Raw genomic sequence first — 22,657 nt, forward strand, 5'->3', positions numbered from 1 at the left:
TTTGTGTTTGCAGAGGAGGTGAGCCATCGACATCTGGGCATGGGGGTGATGATGAGGGAGGGGACGACAGTGTGCTCCCGGAGCGCGAGATCCCATCAGTTCCACCGAGTGGGGACACAACGTCGGGGGAGGAGGAGGATGATTTTGAAGGGTTTGACTACTGAGGCTCCTAGCCGCAGTGGCCTACGGCAACACCCAGCAGGTGAAGCTTGGAGGCCATTTCCCTGGAGGTTGTGTCGGTCCAGTAGTCCTGCTCAGAGACAGGCAGATGTGGACCTGGACTTGGTGGCTATGTCCAGGGAGAATACAGAGATGCACCGCCTCCTCATGGGTGCATTGGGTAGGGTCCGGCACTTGTAGAGTGTGGTGGAGGCAGCCTCACGCATTGTCCGTGCTTCTCAGGAGTCCAGCGAGCCCATTCTTCGTCGCTCAGAGGCAGATGGACTCCAGCAGCAACAATGGAGGCCCTGATGAAATGGCGCATGCCATGGGTGACGTGGTTTCAGCAATCACATCACAGGCACGAGCCATGCTACAAGCTAGGTGATGCCATGCGGTCACTGACTGCCGCCATCCTTCTGTGTTCCCCACTGTCCAACGGGGAAGTGACGGTGCTGAAGCAGGCCAGCAAGTTGTGGTCACACATCGTGCTCCGGATGCTGAGGTCCAGCGCTGTGTGAGTGTCAGTGGGTCCCCTGGAAATGGAAGGTGCTGTCCTTCCTCAAGATGACAGCATTCCAGCTCCCACCACTGCCACTTCGACCTTGCATCTAACGCAGTCCACACCCGAGCCATCACAGACTGCTGCCGCCGATGCTGAGGCAGAGGAGTCCGCAGCAGGGCCTTCCAGGCCCAGGGCATCCTCGTAGGCCATCTGTATTGTCTGGCCCACACGCACAGCAGCCCTCAAGCAGCCTTGCTGTAGGCACTGCCTCACTGAGGAGGAGCAGTAGGCATGGGAGGGGGGGTAAATGGTGGGGGGTGGGGGGTGGGGGGGAGCTCAGGCCAGGTCAGATTAAGGACTAGGACAACGTTGGAGAGATGCACTGAAAATTGTTAATCCTGCCTATAAATAGTTAAGGTACATTGCTGCACTTCATTGTTGTTGAGTGCGTTGCAACAGGACAATGTATTTTGTCTCGTTTTTTTTGGGGGGGGGTGGTGGGGCGGGGGAAAGAGAGTTGTTTGTTTGTTTCAGTAAAATGTTACTTTTACCGTTTGCCATTGGTGTCTTGTGTTATCATTGAAAACTTCACTGGAGATGAGCCATTATGGTGGCACATAGCACAGCCAGGATTAGCTGCATCCCTCAGCTTCCTCCATACAATAGAACCGATCCATTATGAGCTGCTGACGTGCAGCTCTCGGTCCGGCAGCATCTCCACGCAGCTTCCACTGCGGATGGTGTGGTTGGCCATTCGGGGGCTCGCCAGCCTCCTGCTCATCGTCCTCCTCCTGAGGTGGGCATGCAATCCCTACTGGCAATGCCTGGCCCCTCATGATGGCCAAGTTGTGCAGAATGCAGCACACCACAATGAATTCGGAGACCTGTTGAGGGGAGTATTGAAGGCTGCCTCCAGAGCGGTCCAGGCATCAGAAAAGCTGCTTGGGCACCCCAATTGTCTGTTCGAAGATGTTGCGGGTGGTCGCATACCTCTCATTGTAGCGCTGCTCCGTTGCTGTGGTGGGGTTGCGAGGGGGGACGGGTCATGAGCCAAGTGACTAGGCCGTACCCTTTGTCCCCGAGCTGCCAGCCCTGCCCTTCCCTTTGTCGCTGAAACATTCGTGAGACACTGCTCCCATGCAAGATGAAAGCTCCTGACCTTTCCCTGGGTAGCGCGAGGATGCTGCGAGGATGCGCTGAGTGTGGTCTCACTCAGTGGCACATTTAGGGAGTGGTATCCCTTTTGGTTGTGTAATGGTGCTCGCAAGGCCATGTGTGTACAGTCAATGGCTCCTTGAGCCCTCGGGAAGCCTGCAATTCTGCTCATGTTGCTCATTCTGGCTCTCCACGTTCATTGGGAACGTTATGAAGTCCATTCTGCAGGCGCACGGAGCCTTTGTGACGTGGCGAATGCAGCGCATTGAGAGATGCTGCAACCTGGAAGGAGCTGAAGGCATAGAATGCCAGCGCCATAGTCAACTTCACTGCGACGGGCAGCGCAGTCCTGTTGGCGCTGTAAGGCTGTACGTCTGCCTGTAGGAGATGGCATATCTCTGTCAGCACTTCCGTTCGGAAGCTCAGCCTTCTCACTCACTGCTCCTCAGAGAGCTGGAGGTATGAGCGTTGGAGCCTGTAAACCCGTGGAGGGCAAGGCCTACTCCCCAGACGTCTTCGGCCTCTCCTCATCCGTGAGCCAACATGGCCAGCAGCCCTTCTATCTTGACACCGCCTAGCAATAGCATGGAGCAGGATATGCTGGCGAACTAGTAATGCTCCCATTAAATTATTTCACTGAAGTTGTAAGGACACTGTCATGGCAGATAAAGGTACCGCTCTAAAGTCTGAGCTTCACGCAGTGTGCTGTGAACAAACGTTGCATTCAATGTGACCTCCAATTTAGGATCCTCCTCCCTCCATTTAAAAACGCGGCAAACAGTGCCTAGTCGACCGTGGGACCGCCTGTTTTGTCAGGCATCAATTGGGGCGGACGCTCAATGCGGCATTGGCACCTAATTTTGCAACCGGGACACTAGCGGAACGTTGCACGACGATTGATGTCGTGATCTGAATGAAAATACAGTGCGGGGCAGTAAGTTTTTGCACCACTGGAAACCCTGAGCCGAATTTGCAGCCAGCTGGCGGTAAGCATTTAGACACCCTTTACCGCCCCTCCTGGGTGCAAACAGAGGCGCAAGCCAGCCGAAAATCCAGCCCTTTAGGTCCACCCGAGAGGCCAGATGGACCCTGGGTTTTATGTCTCATCCAAAAGAATCCAACATTGCAGCACTCCGACACCTTGGCACACAACAAATTTGTAATCATTTTTTGAAGAACATCTCACTCCTCCATATATCCTCTTGTTTTTAAATGCTTGGAACGATAGCAAAATGGATTGAATGACCCAGATTTTACGGTGGCAATGACAGCAAAACTTTCCGCGTTGTCTATCATTACCCCTCTGAACCTGACCGTAACTTCGGGATTTAGTGCAGAAAACCTGAAGTTGCCATCAGTCATTCCCTGCTCTGTCACAGGCAGCGTTGTGGAACTCCTCATAGCCAGCAATCAGTGAAATCACTCGAACTGACAAAAACTTTCCCTTTTCTACTCTATCACTGTTAAACACACCATCAAAAATTAAGCCTTGTTGAAATAGATATAAACTGGGCTTTTAACAGCGAATTGATAGCTGAACAACCATTCTGGCCCTGAAAAACTAATTTTATATTTGAGAAATGTCAAGTTCTCATTTGTGATAAAAATTACTAGGTTTTCAAAATAATTTTAAAAATTCAAGTTTGTTTATATTACAGCTTCTTTCTACCTTCTACCTTTTGCTCTCTATAAAATGTTTTCAAAAGTGAAATGATAATCAGTGCTATTTTATTTCCTGGTTTGCTGTCTGAGAGAATTCTTCAATGTGATGATGACATCACTATTGCTCTACGCTGGCGATCCCCTTTTGACAGCACTACAATAACAAATTAAGGTTGAGAAAGCTAAAGTTTTCACCACAGAGATCGCGAGATCTTTGTGGGCAGTTTCCTTTGAAGTCAGTAGCGATCGTCGTCACCTCACTGCTGACCACAAATTCTGAGCCAAAAACTTTTTCAAAAATGTAATGTGGTAAGTGTATTTGGTTTTCATCTCGTGTTCGTTAATCCTGCATAAATAACTTAGAACATCAAATTCGCCTTGGTTTTGGCTTTTTGTCTTAAGGTCCAGGTATAAATTGTTTTTGGAGCAGGTGATAAAGCTCTGAATCCCACTGTACAGTGAAGCAGCAAATTATCATACAGTATGTCAGGGGAGTAGCACACTACACTCCTAGGCACATCCCTGTTTGATGATTTGGAGGAGTAAGGTGGTGAGCTTTTGAAGCAAGATCATCCAGAGAAGAGTGAGGTAAATTAACTTGGACCTAGTAGCCCAATAAGCCCACTCTTTGACATAGAATCGAGAGAGAGAGAGAGAGAGAGAGAGAGAGAGAGAGAGAGAGAGAGAAAGTAGTTATTTTTCAGCCAAACCCATGTTACTAATTCACTAGAGAAAAACAATTATAACCATAGGCTTCGCTGTAACCTTTGTATTCCTCCTCTTAAACTATGCAGTTTTTATCCCAGAATACAGTTGGCACCAAATTAGGTAAATTACATGAACTTTCACATGAATTATGGAATTAATTTTGTATTTCTTTGTGGAATGTATAAAAATCCCACGAGCTTGATTTGTAAGCAACCGATAGCTGTGCTGAAAGAATACAACATTCAAAAAGGCACACCATGGTGAGGAATATGGCAAGTGCACAGGAAAGGTATATAAAGATACATTTTCTAAATTAGCACCATTACAGCAGTGACCACAAAAAGCAGCAATCAATGTTTGTTAATGATCGCTATGTAAGTGATGCTGCTGTCAAGACGGTGATTGGCCGTGAAAAAGCTGCGTTATCAAATCCATTTTCAGAAGGAGAATTTTTAAAGAACACCTTAAATCCTCCAGAAATATTGGGGAAATTCTAGCGTGCACCGGAAGCCGGAGCCAGAGGCTCATCCAAAATTGGGCCTCAGGCCTCATTTCAACAATAGCGGCGAGCTGCAGCACCTGCCTCACCTCCTTGCTGCATCGCCGGTAAGTCTTGGGAGTTGGGTGGAGGAAAATGCAGAAGGGGCGAGCGCGGGCTGGCAGCGCTCCACAGTAATGCTGTGGATCCAGGAAAGGCACATTTTCCCCACCGTTTCTTCAGTGGCCTCCAGCAATCCCTTTAAGAACCGCTGTTTAGGCTGCAGTAGAACTGGAAAAACTAGTCAGAGCTTACTTGGTGCATGCCCCATCTAGTTTATTCACACATTTTGCAGGTGCAGGAACCTTCTTTGCATATATAAAATGATCCAACGCTGATTTCAGGTCCCAACAACTACCTATGTAGTAGCAACAATGCTACCGGCACAGATTAGGTGCAGAACTTTGTGCCCAGAAACTGATATACATTGAACTGCTTTTAAGCCTGAAAAATGAGCAAAATAAATACCAACCTCTAGCATAGTATACCAAATGACTTTGGATCAAAGTGGCTGCAATTTTTTTTCCTTCAGGTACTTATCCAACTCTCTTGGTGCCAGGGTCAAGGATGTCACAGAGCGGATGCAGGGCATTCTAGGGGGCGGGGGGGGGGGGGGGGGGGGGGGGGTAAACAGCTACAGGTTGTGGTCCATATCGGGACCAACGACATAGGTAAAAAGAGGGGTGAGGTTCTACAAGCAGAATTAAGAGAGTTAGGAAGAAAGTTAAAGGGTAGGGCCTCAAAAGGTAGTAATCTAGTAATCTCTGGGTTACTACCGGGGCCACGTGCTAATGAGTACAAGAATAGAAGGAAAGAGAGGATGAATGTGTGGCTGGAGTGTTGGTGTAGGAGGGAGGGCTTTAAATTCTTGAGGCATTGGGACCGCTTCTGGGGAAGATGGGACCTGTACAAACCGGCGGGTTGCACCTCAACAGCGCCGGGACCAATATCCTCGCGGGGAGTTTTGCTCGTGCTGTTGGTGAGAGTTTAAATTAGCTTAGCAGGGGGATGGGAACCGGAGAACGAATTCAAATGGGAAGGAGGTAAAGCAGAAATTGGATAGCAAGAATCTAGAGAGAGAATCTGTAAGACAGAGGAAACAAGGATTAGTAAGTAGTAAGTAAGACGGTCTTCCTGTGCTGAATGGTATATACTTTAATGCAAGGAGTATAGCGAATAAGGCGGATGAGCTAAGAGCACAGGTAGATACTTGGGAGTATGACATTATAGCCATTACAAAAACATGGCTGAAAGAGGGGCAGGTTTGGCAGATCAATATTCCTGGTTACAGGATTTTTAATCAAGACAGAGAGGGGGGTAAAGGTGGGGGGGTTTGCGGTACTGATTAAAGAAAATATTACAGCGGTGAGGAGGGATCATCAAATGAGGCCATATGGGTCGAATTGAAAAATAAAAAAAAGGGGCGATCACATTGCTGGGCGTGTATTATAGACCCTCAAACAGCGGGAGGGAGATAGAGGTGCAAATATGTAGGTAAATTGCTGCGAAGTCCAAAAACCATAGAGTAGTAATATTAGGGGATTTTAACTATCCGAATATTGATTAGGACAAATTTAGTGTGAAGGATATAGAGGGTGCGGAATTCTTGAAATGCATTCAAGAGACCATTTTTAGTCAGTATGTAGCAAGCCCAACACGAGAGGGGGCGGTTTTGGACTTAGTTTTGGGGATGAAGCTGGGCAGGTTGAAGGGGTATTAGTGGGAGAGCACTTGGGTGGCAGTGACCATAATTCAGTCAGATTCAAGTTGGTTATGGATAAGGACAAGGATAGGCCTGGAATAAAAGTCCCGAATTGGGGAAGAGCTAATTTTGCTAAGTTAAGGAGTGATTTGGCCATAGTGGACTGGAAACAGCGACTTGTGGGTAAATCAGTGTCGGAACAGTGGGAGGCATTCAAGGAGGAGATCTGGAAGGCACAGACCAAACATGTGCCCTTCAAGAAAAAGGGTGGGAATAATAATTCTAGAGTCCCCTGGATGTCTAGGGATTTACAGGGGAGGATAAAGAAAAAAAGGGACGCTTATGTCATATACAAATGGCTAAATACTATAGAATCTTTAGAGGAATATAGAAAGTTAAGAGGCAAAATTAAAAAGGATATTAGAAATGCGAAGAGAGCACGGAAAATTCTTAGCATTTTCCTTAATTTTACTAGCCAAGATGTTCTATAAATACATTAAGAGTAAGAGAGTAACTAAAGAAAAGGTAGGGCTCATTAGAGATCATGAGGATAATCTTTGTGTGGAGGCAGAAGATGTTAGGAAGGTTCTCAATGAATACTTTGCATCTGTTTTCACAAAGGAAAGGGGCAATGCAGATACTGCTTTCGAGGAGGAGTGTGATATTCTGGATGAAATAAATATAGAGAGAGGAAGTATTAAGGGGTTTAGCAGCTTTGAAAGTAGATAAGTCCCCAGGCCCAAATGAAATGCATCCCAGGCTGTTGAGAGAAGTAAAAGAGGAAATAGCAGAGGCTTTGACCATCATTTTCCAGTCCTCTTTGGGTTTGGGCAAGGTGCCGGAGAATTGGAGGACTGCTAATGTAATACCCTTGTTTAAGAAGGGAGAAAGGGATAGGGCCAAGTATTTATAGGCCTGTCAACCTAACATCAGTGGTGGGAAAAATATTGGAATAAATCCTGAAAAACAGGATAAATCTACATTTGAAAAGACAAGGATTAATTAGAGACAGTCAGCACGGATTTGTTAAGGGAAGATCGTGTTTGACTAACCTGATTGAATTTTTTGAGGAGGTAACCAAGAGGGTCGATGAGGGTAGTGCGTACAATGTAGTATAGATGGACTTTAGCAAGGCTTTTGATAAGGTCCCACATGGTAGACTGCTATCTGATTGAATTATGGTCACTGGCACCCAAGTGCTCTCCCACTAATACCCCTTCAACCTGCCCAGATTCATTCCCCAAAACTAAATCCAAGACCGCCCCCCCTCTTGTGTTGGGCTTGCGCACGGGCCAGCCCACACTGCGATATGTGTACACGCACTAGGTCCGTGCAGCAGAGCTGGTCTCCAGTTGTCCTGGTTAACCTTTGCCACTGGATAAAGGCCTAGCTCTGTCAAGCCCGTGTGGTGGCTGGTGTGCAACGGCCACCCCACGTTAAAAAAAATCTACGCACAGGCATCTTCCACCCTTCACTATGTAGTTCAGGACCTGGAATATCAGGTCCTTCATTGAAACACCTGTGAACTCATCCCTTTTTGGCGTGGAAACGGGTCATCCTCGCTTCGCGGGTCTGTCTCTGATGCATAGATGATGCTACATACTGACTAAAAAAGTTCTCTTGAATGCATTTCAAGAATTCCGCACCCTCTATGCCCTTCACACTATATTTGTCCCAATCAATATTTGGATAGTTAAAATCCCCTACTATTACAACCCAAGGTTTTCGGATTTCACATCAATTTGCCTACATATTTGCTCCTCGATCTCCCTCACACTGTTTGGGGGTCTATAATACACGCCCAGCAGTGTGATCGCCCTTTTTTTATTTTTCAATTCGATCCATATGATGATCCTCATTTGATGATCCCTCTAACATATCATCCCTCCTCACCGCTGTAATATTTTCTTTAATCAGTACCGCAATCGCGCCCCCCCCCCCCCCCACCCGCCTTTTTACCCCCCCTCTCTATCTTGTCAAAAAATCCCATAGCCAGGAATATTGATCTGCCAAACCTGCCCCTCTTTCAGCCATGTTTCTGTAATGGCTATAATGTCATACTCGCAAGTGTCTACCTGTGCTCTTAGCTCATCCACCTTATTCGCTATACTCCTTGGATTAAATTATATACCATTTAGCACAGGAAGACCTCCTTGCTTACTACATACTAAACCCGGTTTCCTGTCTTACAGATTCGCTTTCTAGATTCTTGCTATCCAATTTCAGCTTTACTTCCTTCCCTTTTGAATTCGTTCTCCGGTTCCCATCCTCCTGCCAAGCTAATTTAAACTCTCCCCAACAGTGCGAGCAAAACTCCCCGCGAGGATATTGGTCCCGGCGCTGTTGAGGTGCAACCCACCCGGTTTGTGCAGGTCCCATCTCCTTCAGAAGTGGTCCCAATGCCTCAAGAATTTAAAGCCCTCCTTCCTACATCAACTTTCCAGCCACGTGTTCATCCTCTCTATCCTTCTATTCTTATACTCATTCGCACGTGGCCCCAGTAGTAATCCGGAGATTACTACCTTTGCGGTTCTACCCTTTAATTTTCTTCCTAGCTCCCTGAATTCTTCCTGTAGGATCTCATCCTCCCTCTCCCCCTTCCCCCCTCTTCTCCCCCCCTCCCCTGCCCCCCCTCTCTCTCTCTCTCCTCCCCTCCCCCCCCTCTTCCTCCCCCCCCCCCCTTTCTCTCTCCTCCCCCCCTCCCCCTGCCCCCCAGGATGCCCTGCGTCTGCTCTGTGACATCCTTGACCCTGGCACCAGGAAGGCACAAAACCATTCGGGAGTCATGTCTACGGCCGCAGAAACACATGTCAGTTCCCCTAACTATAGAATCCCCCATCACTAGGCCTCTTTTGTTCTTCATCCCTCCCCCCGTGCAGTCTATTGGCCAGGTGGGCAGAGCAGTGGCAAATGGAATTTAATTCAGAGAAGTGAAAGGTAATGCACTTTGGGAGGGCTAATAAGGAAAGGGTATACACTATGCTTCAATTGTATAATACTTTGGTTAGGCCACAGCTGGAGTACTGCGTGCAGTTCTGGTCGGCGTATTATAGGAAGGATGTGATTGCACTAGAGAGGGTGCAGAGGAGATTTATTAGGATGCTGCCTGGAATGGAGAATCTTAGTTATGAGGACAGATTGGATAGGCTGGGTTTGTTCTCATTGAAACAGAGGAGGTTGAGAGGAGACCTCAGTGAGGTGTACAAAATATTGAGGGGTCTGGACATAGTGGATAGTAAGGGCCTATTTCCATTGGTGGAGGGAACTATTACGAGGGGGCATAGTTTCATGGTGGTTGGTGGAAGATTTAGAGGGGATTTGAGGGGGAGACTTCTTTACGCAGAGGGTTGTGGGGATCTGGAACTCGCTGCCTGGAAGAGTGGTGGATGCAGAAACCCTCATCACTTTTAGAAGAGGGTTGGATGGGCACTTAAAGTGCAGTAACCTGCAGGGTTACGGACCTAGAGCTAGTAATTGGGATTAGACTGGATGACCCTTTGTTGGCCGGTGCAGGGAATCAAATACAGCCAGGATGATCTCCTGGTCTAGTTTCGATCTCTTGGATGGATCGGTGAGGAATTTTCCCAGATTTTTTTCTCCTTAAATTGGCCTGGGTTTTTAAATCTACTTTTTGCCTCTCCCAGGAGAGCACATGGCTCCGGTTGGGGTGGGGTGTAGAAGGTTTCAGTACAAGGGGTGTCGCAGTTGTGTGGGGCGGAATGGTTTGGCTGGGTGCTCTTTGCCTTTCCGTCATTGTTCATTGTTCGTAGGTTTATACATAACCTTCAGGGCTGCTGACCGAGGACTGTGCGGCTCTTTGTCGGCCAGCGTGGACACGATGGGCCTAAATGGCCTACTTCTGCGCAGTAAATTTCTATGTTTCTTTCTATGTTTCTTTTGAAAGCTACAATTGAATCTGCCTCCAAGACCCTTTCAGGCAGTGCACTTGAGATCCTAACCACTCGCTGCGCAAAAAAGTTTTTCCTCCTGTCGCCTTTGGTTCTTTTGCCAATCTGTGTCCTCTGCTTCTCGACCCTTCCGCCAATGGGAACAGTTTCTCTCGATGTACTCTGAATAGACCTCTCATGACTTTGAACACCTCTATCAAATCTCCTCTCAATCTTCTCTGCTCTAAGGAGTACAATCCCAGCCTATCCACGTAACTGATGTCCCTCATCCCTGGAACCAGTATTGTAAACCTTTTCTGTACCCTCTCTATGGCCTTCACATCCTTCCTCCAATACTCCAGTTGAGGCCCAACCAGTATTTCATCATAACTTCCTTACTTTTGTACTCTATGCCTCTATTTATGAAGCCCAGAATCCTGAATGCTTTTTCAGCCACTTCCTCAACCTGCTCTACCATCTTCAATGATTTATGCACATATACCCCCAGGTCTCTCTATTCATGCACTCCCTTTAGAATTGTACCCTTTAGTTTATATTGCCTCTCCTCATTCTTCCTACCAAAATGTATCACTTCGCACTTTACTGCGTTAAATTTCATCTGCCATGTGTCCACCTATTCCACCAGCCTGCCGATGTCTTCTTGAAGCCGATAACTACCCTCCTCACTGTTCACTACACTTCCAAGTATTGTGTCATCTGCAAATTTTGAAATTCTGCCCTGTACACCGACATCCAAATCATTAATATATATCAAGAAAAGCAGTGTCCCAGTACCAAACCCTGGGGAACACCACTGTATACCTTCCTCCATTCTGAAAAACAACTATTCACCCTCTGTTTCCTGTCACTTTCGTATCCATGCTGCCACTGTCCCTTTTATTCCATGGGCTTCAACTTTTCTGGCAAGCCTATTATGTGGCGCTTTATCAAATACCTTTTGGAAATCCATGTACACCACATCAACTGCATTGGCCCCATCAACCCTCCCTGTTACCTCATCACAAAACTCAATCGAGTTAGTTAAACACGATTTGCCTTAACAAATCCGTGCTGATTTTCCTTAATTAATCCACACTTGTGATTGTTAATTGCTTCCCAGATTATTGTTTCTAAAAGCTTCCCCACTACCAAAGTTAGACTGACCGGGCTATAGTTGCTGGATTTATCCTTACAACCTTTTTTAAACAAGGGATTCAATTGGGAAATGGAAGATCCAAAGTGTCCATTTAATAATTGCTTGGTAACTGTTCGCAACCTTGGTGTCATATTTGACTCTGAAATGAGCTTCCGACCACATACCCGCAGCATAACTAAGATCGCCTATTTCCACCTCCGTAACATCGACCGTCTTCGCCCTTGTCCATGTCCTAACTTGCACCAAGTCCTGTTCACCCATCACGTTTGTGCTTGCTGACCTATACTAGTTCCCGGTTAAGCAACGCCTTGATTACAAAATTCTCATCCTTGTTTTCAAATCCCTCCATGGCCTCACCCCTCCCTATTTCTGTAATCTCTTTCAGCACCACAACCACCCCCCCTCCCCCTCCCACCCCACCCCGAGATATCTGCGCTCCTCTAATTCTGCCCTCTTGAGCATCCCGGATTATAATCGTTCAACCATTGGTGGCCGTGCCTTCTGTTGCCTAGGCCCCAAGCTCTGGAATTCCCTGCCTAAATCTCTCTGCTTCTCTTTTCTCCTTCAAGACGCTCCTTAAAACCTACCTCTTTGATCACGCTTTTGGTCACCTGCTCTAATTTCTGTGGTTCGGTGTCAAGTTTGTTGTCTCATAACACTCCTGTGAAGCGCCTTGAGACGTTTCACTACGTTAAAGACACTATATAAATACAAATTGTTGTTGTAACTACTAACCATATCCAAAAAAACAGGACAGAAGAGAAAACACTGCTGTAGCCAAGACAGAGCACCTGACACTCATCACATGGACATGATACTACAGGCAAGGTGACAAACCAGGACATTCCTAGCTGATGCTATAAAGCACCATCAGGAACAACTCATTCCAAGTGAGGGCATGGCCATAAGTCCAGGGCAACAAAACCTAGAATCCATGGTGTTGATCTAAAGTACTTGGCCAGCCTGCACTAACCCGAACAAGCAAATACTAAATAGACCCTTTGGATCTTCCATTTCTCAAGAGGAGGTTCAGACCATGAAATTACAAAATACTGGCCCAAGAACTCGATAATTTGCTGAATGATGCAATCAGCAGTGGCATATTAACAGACATAGTGTGTGATGCAAACCTCCCAGTCATCAATAATTGCTGAACGGTGTCTCAAAATTAGATATTGGACGATTCCTATCTCAACTCCCGTTAACTGCCTTTTCTCCATTTCCCTTGATACCCTAACAAAATTCTATTGATCTCAGTCTTGAAAATTTCAATTTGTCCCAGCATGAATAACCCTTGGGGGGGGGTCCCAGATTTCTACTGTACTTTGTGTGATAAACTGCTTCCTAATTTCACTCTTAAATGCCTTAGCTCTAATTTTAAGATTATGACCCCTTGTTCTGGTTTCCTCTACCAGAGGACATAATTTCTCCCGATCTAACCAACTGAATTCCTTTATAATCTTATAGACCTCAATTAGATCACCCTTCAACATTCTATATTCAAGGAAATACAAACCATGTTTATGCAATCAATCTTCATATTTTAACACTTTAAGCCCTGGTAACATTCTGGTGAATCTGCACTGTGCCCCTTCAAAGGGTGCCAGACATGGCTCAGTGGGTAGCACTCTCATCTCGGAGTCAGAAGGTCGTGGGTTCAAGTCCTATTCCAGAGACTTGAGCACAAAAACCTAGGCCGACACTGTCTGAGGTGCTGTCAAACCGAGGCCCCATCTGCTCTCTCAGGTGGACGTAAAAGATCTCATGGCACTATTTCGGAGAAGAGCAGGGGAGTTATCCCCAGTGTCCTGGCCAATATTTATCCCTCAAGTCAATATCACAAAAAAAGGAATAGATTACCTGGCCATTATCAGATTGCTGTTCATGGGAGCTTGTTTTGTGAAAATTGGCTGCTGTTTTTCCTACATAACAGTGACTACATTTCAATTGTACCTCATTGGCTGCAAAGTGCTTTGGGACATCCAGAGGTCGTAAAAGGCAGTTTATAAATCTAAGTCTTTCTTTTTTCCTCAGGTTCGGTTCCCAAAACTGAACACAACACTCCAGAGTGGGTCTGTCCAAAGCTCTGTACAACTAAAGCAAAAACCTCCTCAGTTAACATAAAGGCCAACATTCCATTAGCCTTTCTGATTACCTTTTTGTACCTGTGCACTAGTTTTTAGTGATTTGTGTACATGGACATCCAAATCCCTTTGCACCTCCACAGCTCCTAGTCTCACCATTAAGAAAATTTGTCTTGCTCAGATCCAAATTGGATGACCTCACACTTCCCCACATTGAACTCCATCTGCCATATCGGACTGTCAACACTTGATGCATTCAATGAATAGTTATTAAAAAGAAAATTTAAATTTTTTCCCCAAAATGTAAACAAAAATTTTCATTACTACAAAACGTAAAGAACAAATCGTGGCTGGAAGCGAGTTTAAGGCACTTTTTCCATTTTGTGGTTCTGCTGCTCTTCAGAAACTGGCCAAGCTTCAATCTGGTGATACAGGATATCACTAAAATTGAATTGCTGCCGGTCATCGGTAATTATAACATAAGTGCAGGAAGCCAAATGAATTCTTTAGTGTCTACAAATGTTACTGAATGAACGGATTAGTCTCCTGTAAAAAAATACTTACAATCTTTTAGGTAAGGGGAAAATAGCAGTACTTTTAACCTGAAGTATTCACCATAAATATATTTAAAAAGTAACTGCTGACAACTCTATACTGGACAAGATATTCTCCAATTTGTTATTGTAATTGGGACTATTTCAAATTATATATTTGCAAGGTCCAGCTCCATAAGATGCCTTAACAAATAAACAGAGAAGAGAGAGAAGGCAATCGACAAGGTACCGCATAAAAGGTTACTGCACAAGATAAGAGCTCATGGGGTTGGGGGTAATATATTAGCATGGATAGAGGATTGGCTAACTAACAGAAAACAGAGAGTCGGGATAAATGGGTCATTTTCAGGTTGGCAAATTGTAACTAGCGGAGTGCCATAGGGATCAGTGCTGTGACCTCAACTATTTATAATCTATATTAATGACTTGGATGAAGGGACCAAGTGTAATGTAGCCAAATTTGCTGATGATACAAAGATAGGTGGGAAAGCAAATTGTGAAGAGGACACAAAGAATCTGCAAACAGATATAGGTATGTTAAGTGAGTGGGCAAAAACTTGGCAGATGGAGTTTAATGTGGGAAAATTTGAGGTTATTCACTATGGTAGGAAGAATAAAAATGCTAATTATTATTTAAATGGAGAGAGACTACAAAATACTTCAGTACAAAGGAATCTGGGGGTCCTTGTACATGAAACACAAAAAGTTAGCATGAAGGTACAGCAAGTAATTAGGAAACAAATGGAATATTGGTCTTTATTGCAAGGGGGATGTAGTATAAAAGTAGGGGAGTCCTGCTATAACTGTACAGGATATTGGTGAGGCCACATCTGGAGTACTGCGTATAGTTTGAGTCTCCTTTTTTAAGGAGGGATATACTTGCATTTTTGGAGGCAGTTCAGAGAAGGTTCACAAGGTTGAATCCTGAGATGAAGGGGTTGTCTTATGAAGAAAGATTGAGCAGATTGGGCCTATACTCATTGGAGTTTAGAAGACTGAGAGTGATCTTATTCAAATATAAAAGATTCTGAAGGGGCTGGACAGGGTAGATGCAAAGAAAATGTTACCCCTCGGGGCGGGGGGGGGGGTATCCAGAATTAGGGGGCATAGTCTCAGAATAAGGGGTCGCACATTTAAAGCGGAAATGAGGAGGAATTTCTTCTCTCAGAGGGTTGTAAAAATCTATGGAATTCTCCACCCCAGGGAGCTGTGGAGGCTGGGTCATTAAATATATTTAAGGTAGAGATAGACAGATGTTTGAATGATAGGGGAGTCAAGGGTTATGGAGAGCAGGCAGAAAAGTGGAGTTGAGGCCAAGATCAGATCAGCCATGATCTTACTGAATAGCGGAGCAGGCTCAAGGGGCCAAATGGCCGACTCTTGCTCCTATTTCTTATGTTCTTACACCCGCTCAGGATTCTTCGTGATCCTTTCTCATATTTATTGTTTTGGTTAAAATTACACTTCCCCCATTCATTGTAATGTTTCCTTTTACTGTTGCTTTTACTATGCTTTCAATGTACCAGTTCATTAGTGGAACATGTAAAATCGATTAGTTAACAGGAAAAAATATATGGTCCTGGAGTTTCCTCTGCACTTGCACCCCATCTAACCGGAGTGTAAATTACGTAGCTTAAACAATCGCAGAAATTTGGGGGTGAGGTACATGTGTGTCTATACTAATATGACCGAGTCTCCTTGATTTTTTTTACATACGTCCATCAAACCCTTTGTCCAAACGAATCTCCGCCCACCAAACTGGCCATGCTCCCAACACAAGTGCGACTATCCTCCAATTGCACTTGTTCAAGGTGGTATCTCAACATTGCAAGCAAATTTTCAAGCACAACAGGAAAGAAAGTCATTCTTCTTGTGTTTAATTGCAAACTTTTGAGCGTTTAAAAGAAAAATTACACAGACTGAGATCTGCTCTGAATTTTCTGTTCCCTTAAATGGATTTTCACGGCACAAGTATAAGTCACATTAAAAATTGAAAAGCTTCCTGATTGCAGGTTTCCAAACATGCTGTGCGATGTGGATTAACGATTTAAATGAGTTGAAAACTTACATTTTTATACTTAAAAGAATATATGATGTGGGTTTAGCGCTTTCCTTAGGCTCTGATTGCTCACACTGATTTATGCCCATTTTAAAGTTCGGGTGCATTCTAATGAGATTGGGAGGATACGTGGATATAACTTAACACCGGCAAAATGGGCCCAACATTGGGAGCATTTACAGCTCTAACTTCCAGGTTGCACCCAAGGAGGAAACTCCAAGCCATGGAATGGACACAGAAATGGATTGGATTTACATTTACAGGCCTTAGAAAAGTGGTGTTTCAATTGACTAACCTAGTCTGCGACCTGATTTGATGATTCTTTCAAGTGCCCAAAATGCTGCTTTAAGCCTTTCATCACCATGGAACAGAATTACTATGGCATCATAGGCAGTCCCTCAAAGCGAGGATGACCCGTTTCCACGCCAAAAAGGGATGAGTTCACAGGTGTTTCAATGAAGGACCTGATATTCCAGGTCCTGAACTACATAGTGAAGGGTGGAAGATGCCTGTGCGTAGATTGTTTTTAACGTGGGGTGGCCGTTGCACACCAGCCACCACACGGGCTTGACAGAGCTAGGCCTTTATCCAGTGGCAAAGGTTAACCAGGACAACTGGAGACCAGCTCTGCTGCACAGACCTAGTGCGCGTACACATATCGCAGTGTGGGCTGGCCCGTGCTGCCCCTGGGCCCTGTTTTTCTGGGCCCCGAACTCACACCTCTCCTGGGCCTCGGTCACTTCCCTCTACAATCTCTCGCCGCTCCTTCGCCCCTCCTGCTGTGCCTGCCCGCACTGCAATCTGTGACCTGGCTTTGCAGCCGTCGTCCTCCTGCAGCAGCACGCGCTGCTCCCTGCAATGGTATGCCGCTGCAAGCTGCTCCCTCTCAGGCCGGGACCGCGCCAATTTCCGGGCTGGGCCGCTGCACAAACACACACACACACACAAAAAAACACACACAGAAAAACACACACACACACAAATAATTTAAAGCATCCCCTAACCGTAAGCAGGCACCACTTGAGGTCTTGAATATTCAGTGCGGAACGTTGCTCAATGGCCGGCCAGAGATTTTAATAATCTCTCCCTGCTGCCCAGACAGACAAAGATGTTCACAGAACACAAAGAAAGGCAGCGAGAAATCGGAAATAAAAATGATAAAATTGCAGAAACGCCCGGCAGCTGGGTTGGAGTAGTGTCACAGGCCCAGTTATGTTTCTGGTCACCTGGTGTGGCTCGGTGTGAAATGCTGTTTGATTTACCCTGCGAGAAGCGCCTTGGGACACTGAAAGCCCTGTATATAAATGTATGTTTCCAATATGTGTGGGCTGTTGCTCCGGGGGTATACCAGGGTGTCTCGGAGGCCTGGTGTAAGCCAGCAATCTGCCCCTCTGCCCTTACTATGGCAGTGTTGAACTGAAGGGACAAGGGTCAAAGGCGATCCTACTTTTCTTGAAAGTCAAATGCTGCTCCCTCCTCTTATGAGCTCTTCCAAAAGGCTATTGGCAGACACTACTGCAATACTGAGGGAGTGCTGCACTATCAGAGATGCTGCCTTTCAGATTCGATGTTAAACCAAGTTTGCCAGCTCAGATGGTGTGAAAAGATCCTATGGTACTATTTGAAGGGAAGCAGGAAGTTCTCCTGGTGCCGTGGCCAAGATTCATTCCTCAAACATTAAAATCAGAATAGCTGGTCATTCATTTATTGGCTGTTTGTGGAATCTTGCTATACATAGTGATCATCGCATTTGCCTGCTTAACAACAGTTACTACACTTCAAAAAGTAATCATTGGTTGTCAAGTGCTTTTTGAGGTCATGAGGATGTGATAATGTACTACATAAATCCAAGTTCTTGTAGAGAACTATTCCAAGTCAATCGTTATGATTAATCTTCTAGGTTTTTAAATAATCTATTAGTGGAAAATGACTAATAGTCAAAATGTTGAATTTTTAAATCAACATCATTAAATTAGAAAGTATGCAACAGATATAACACATACCTGGAAATTTGTGTCCATTCAGTTGGAATGATGGATAACAGAGAATTTTTCACTTCAATCAGAAACTGGAAGATAAAGTAGGATTATTACAAATTATACAAATAATTCAAATATACTGATTTTGTGGAACAACAGTGCAATGAAAACTGCCATTCCCTGCCCAACTTGCACCATAATTTAGCCAGATTCAGGTGGTTTCTGTTAGTAACAGTACCACAATTCGTGTTGCATTTAAAACGAGTTACTGTTCTCAGATCAGAACTTTATTTACACTGCCTAGTTGGATCTTTAATTCTCCTTTCAGAAGAGATCTGCACATACGCACAACGTCCCGACCTAGCATTTAATATTTAAATGTGAAGAGACCATCGACACCAGCATCTGAACTTATCCAGTCATTTAAACTAACTGCAGCTAGCTTTAACAAATGCCCAGGAAGTCCAAGAAGTCCCTCGATTCCAGGGCGCCATTTAAAATTGATCTGATACAACATTGGAGATGCACGCCCTGTTTTAAAATTGGAGGAGATGCAGTTTAAAGGTGGTTTCTTTGAGATGGGGTGTGATGAAAGAGGTTGGCAGGACAACAGACAATAGTGCAAGAGAAATAAATCATGAAATAAAAGTGATGGGCACAGCACTGCTAAGCTACACAAACCAGAAGGTCCCCGTTTAAATTCCCAATCCATGAGTGCTGAAATTAGCTGGGCAGAAGTATCATGCTATAATTGGCTTCAATGTCCGAAGACTAGGGAGGAGGATATAGAAAAAAAAATGTCCAGGGTTGCCAGTCCAGATCATCCAAACTGCCATAGTGGAACATAAGAACATATGAAATAGGAGCAGGAGTAGGCCATTTGACCCCTCGAGCCTGCTCCACCATTTAATAAGATAATGGCAGATTGGATCATGAACTCAGCTCCACTTCCCTGCCCACTCCCCATAACCTTTTATTCCCTTATCGCTCAAAAATCAGTCTAGCTCCACCTTAAATATATTCAATGACCCAGCCTCCACAGCTCTCTGGGGCAGAGAATTCCATAGATTTACAATCTCCGAGAAGAAATTCCCCCTCATCTCAGTTTTAAATGGGCGGCCCCTTATTTTGAGATGATGTCCCCTTGTTTTAGTTTCCCCTACTAGTGGAAATATCCTCTCTGCATTCACCTTGTCAAGCCCCCTCATTATCTTATATGTTTCGATAAAATCACCTCTCATTCTTCTGAACACCAATGAGTATAGGCCCAACCTATCTTCAAAAATCAACCCCCTCATCTCCAGAATCAACATAGTGAACCTTCTCTGAACAGCCTTCAATGCAAGTATATCCTTCCTTAAATACAGAGACCAAAACTGTACGCAGTACTCTAGGGGCCCAAGTTTCCACATGATTTGCGCCTGAATTTTAGGAGCAACTGGTGGAGAACGGACTATCTTAGAAATCGCAATTCTCCACATTTTTTTTTCTGCAGTTCTAGTCAGGTAGAACAGTTCTACTTTGGAACAGAATTGTTTCTTCAAAAGGGGGCGTGTCCGGCCACCGACGCCTGATTTCAAAGTTTCCACAGTGAAAATGTACTCCAAACTAAGTTAGAATGGAGCAAGTGAAGATTTTTGTAGAACTGAAAAAACCTGTTCTACACATTAAAAAAATCAGGCGCAGGTTACAAATTAGGCGTCCAGAACAAGGTGGGAGGGGAGGGGGGGGGGAAGGGAAGTCATTAAATTCTACAATAAATCCTTATTTATACTTCTACAAATAAATCCAACCTGAATAAACATTTATAAGCAAAGAAAAGATTAAATAAACCATCTTCCTACCTGTGTGAAAGTGCTTCAGCCAGCCTCACAAGTTCGTTCGTTCGTTCCCGACGGCGGGCGGGCACAACCGCAGCGGGGGGGGGGAGGGGGGGGGCAGGAAGACGTTCCCGACGGCGGGCGGGCACAACCGCAGCGGGGGGGGGGAGGGGGGGGGGCAGGAAGACGTTCCCGACGGCAGGCGGGCACAACCGCAGCGGGGGGGGAGGGGGAGGAAGATGTTCCCGACGGTAGGCGGGCACGACCGCAGCAGGGGGGGGGGGGAGCCGTTCCAGACGACGGGCGGGAAGGAGACAGTGAGAAGGCTGCAAGAAGCCTCAGTGCTGATCATGGAAGGGCAATGTGCTTTTATAAAAAAATGTTCAAAAATTAAACAGCTACAAAGAACTACAAAAATGGCCGAGTGCCAATGTTTCCTTCACACTGCGCGTGCGCGAACGCTCCAACGCGCACCGTTGCCGGCAGGAAAAAAACTAATTTAAATAGTACCCGCCCCCTCCCACTTACAAAATCAGCGCGAGTGTAGGCTCCGCCCCCCCCCGGGCGCCGCGCCAAACAGACAAGGAGCTGCAGAGCTCTCCAGAATCGCGTGTTTTTTTTCAGGCGCCGTTTTAGGCACGAAAAACGGGCGCCCAGCTCGGAGGGGCGCCCGTTTTTTATCGTGTGGAACCTTGGGCCCTAGGTGTGGCCTCACCAATACCCTGTACAGTTGTAGCAGGACTTCTCTGCTTTTATACTCTATCCCCCTTGCAATAAAGGCCAACATTCCATTTGCCTTCCTGATTACTTGCTGTACCTGCATACTAACTTTGTGCTTCATGCACAAAGACCCCCAAGTCCCTCTGTACTGCAGCACTTTGCAATTTTTCTCCATTTGTGTGTAATATAGACATCAGAAGGGCACAGTCAAATAGCCAAGGCTCACTTGGGCAAATATACCAGAGGACGCCCAACATCCATGAAACTGTACTCCCAACAAGGGATCAATGCCTTAAGGAGAGGGGAGAAAATTTGAGCTTTATTCTTTACAGAAAACACAACTAACTGGTCTCTTTGCTATGTATTCTGTAATAGAAACATCTACACAGTATTAATAATATTAATCCACACTACTATTGGTTTTAAAATTTGCATTTAAAAATCAGTTTAGTTCAGTAGCAAAATATACTTTCTGGACTTGCAGTCTGACAGTCAGTGCAACCAATTAGCATGTAAACATTTGGTTTCATCTGGCTTCAGCCGGTGAGCAGCAAGCTCTCTTAAATCTCAGGAGCATGCTCATAATCACAAACAATATGAACTTTCATTATTAGATGCTGTGAAAGAAGATTGCATTGCATACTTTAAAGAATGTATTGCAGAATGCTACCATACACTTTCAGTACAAATGTTCTTTACCAATCCATGCTGGATTTCAAATTGTAATTTCCACAGCTTTCAATTCAACACATAAAACTCAGCCAGCTTGTCGCTTTGTGGGTTAAATTAGCAGAGATCCAGCTGATCGGAGACCATTCTGTCTCACTCAGGGACTATGTAATCTTTGATAACTGCAACAAGAATTCAAACATAGGATTTCATGGAGCAATGAATCAGTGGTCTGAAAATACCACACCATCAATATTTTCTATTTATTCGTAACAGTACATGAAGCTGAAGAATTCAACTTTACTACCTGTACTACAGTATCATGAGATTTTGAGAGTCTTTGAATCGAATAACCCAATGAATACTTTTATTTGCTACTGGGTTGGGGGGCAGTGTGAGGGGCAGAGAGGGGGGGAAGGTAAATCAGGTCTTTTTGAGGTCAAGGTGGATCCAGCAGGACATAACTGGGAACCATCCGCAACCAATTTAACTCCCAACACATTCTCATCAGATACCCAACTCAGGCAGATTTTCCATCTTTCCGATGAAACATTAAACCAAGGCCATGTCTGCTCTCTCAGGTGGACGTTAAAGATCCCATGGAACTATTTCGAAGGAGAACAGGGGAGTTATCCAAAGTATCCTGGCCTATATTTATCCTTCAATCAATATCACAAAAACAGTTAATCTGGTCATTATCATATTGCTGTTTGTGGGAGTTTGCTTGTGTGCAAATTGGCTGCCGTGTTTCCTACATTACAACAGTGACTACACTCCAAAAGTACTTCATTGGCTGTAAAGCGCTTTGAGACATCCAATGGTTGTGAAAGGCGCTATATAAATTCAAGTCTTTCTTTCTATTCATTTTCAAACAGCCACTCTATAATCATTATCTGCAACAAAAAATATATAGTTGTTTTCTTTAAATTTAGTTTGCAAAACCCTTGTGCTGCAGTCTCTCTCTGTACCAAACAATGCTGTATTGAAGCATTTTTGCAAGTGACTGTTATATTTTGTGCTTACTCCACTCAAAGCTCACCTTTCTAGTACATCAACTCTCTCATGTCATGGCCTCCAACTGCATTTTAAATAAACCCAATGGCCCGGAACTTGCGGTTGTAATAACAGCAAAACTGTCAGCGTTTGCCATCATTACAACTGTGAATCTGACAGCAACTTCTGGAGTACCCACGTGCACAGTTATATGCAGAAATCCAGTAGTTGATGCCAATCATTCCCTGTTCTTCCACAGGTACACTGTTGAACTCCCCACAGCCGGCAATCAATTGAAATCATTGAA

General features: G+C 45.1%; 1 protein-coding gene across 1 annotated transcript in view; it reads right to left on the reverse strand.

Moving 5' to 3' along the window:
• The window catches only part of msh3 (mutS homolog 3 (E. coli)), a 348,510-nt gene that overhangs the window by 199,427 nt on the left and 126,426 nt on the right, over nt 1–22,657 (reverse strand). Inside the window, exon 16 of the mRNA XM_070885637.1 lies at nt 18,173–18,237. Within this exon, the coding sequence (XP_070741738.1) occupies nt 18,173–18,237 (65 nt within the window). The remainder of the gene's footprint in view (nt 1–18,172; nt 18,238–22,657) is intronic.

The sequence above is a fragment of the Pristiophorus japonicus genome, chromosome 1 (genome assembly GCF_044704955.1).
Source record: "Pristiophorus japonicus isolate sPriJap1 chromosome 1, sPriJap1.hap1, whole genome shotgun sequence".
NCBI classification, from domain to species: domain Eukaryota; kingdom Metazoa; phylum Chordata; class Chondrichthyes; family Pristiophoridae; genus Pristiophorus; species Pristiophorus japonicus.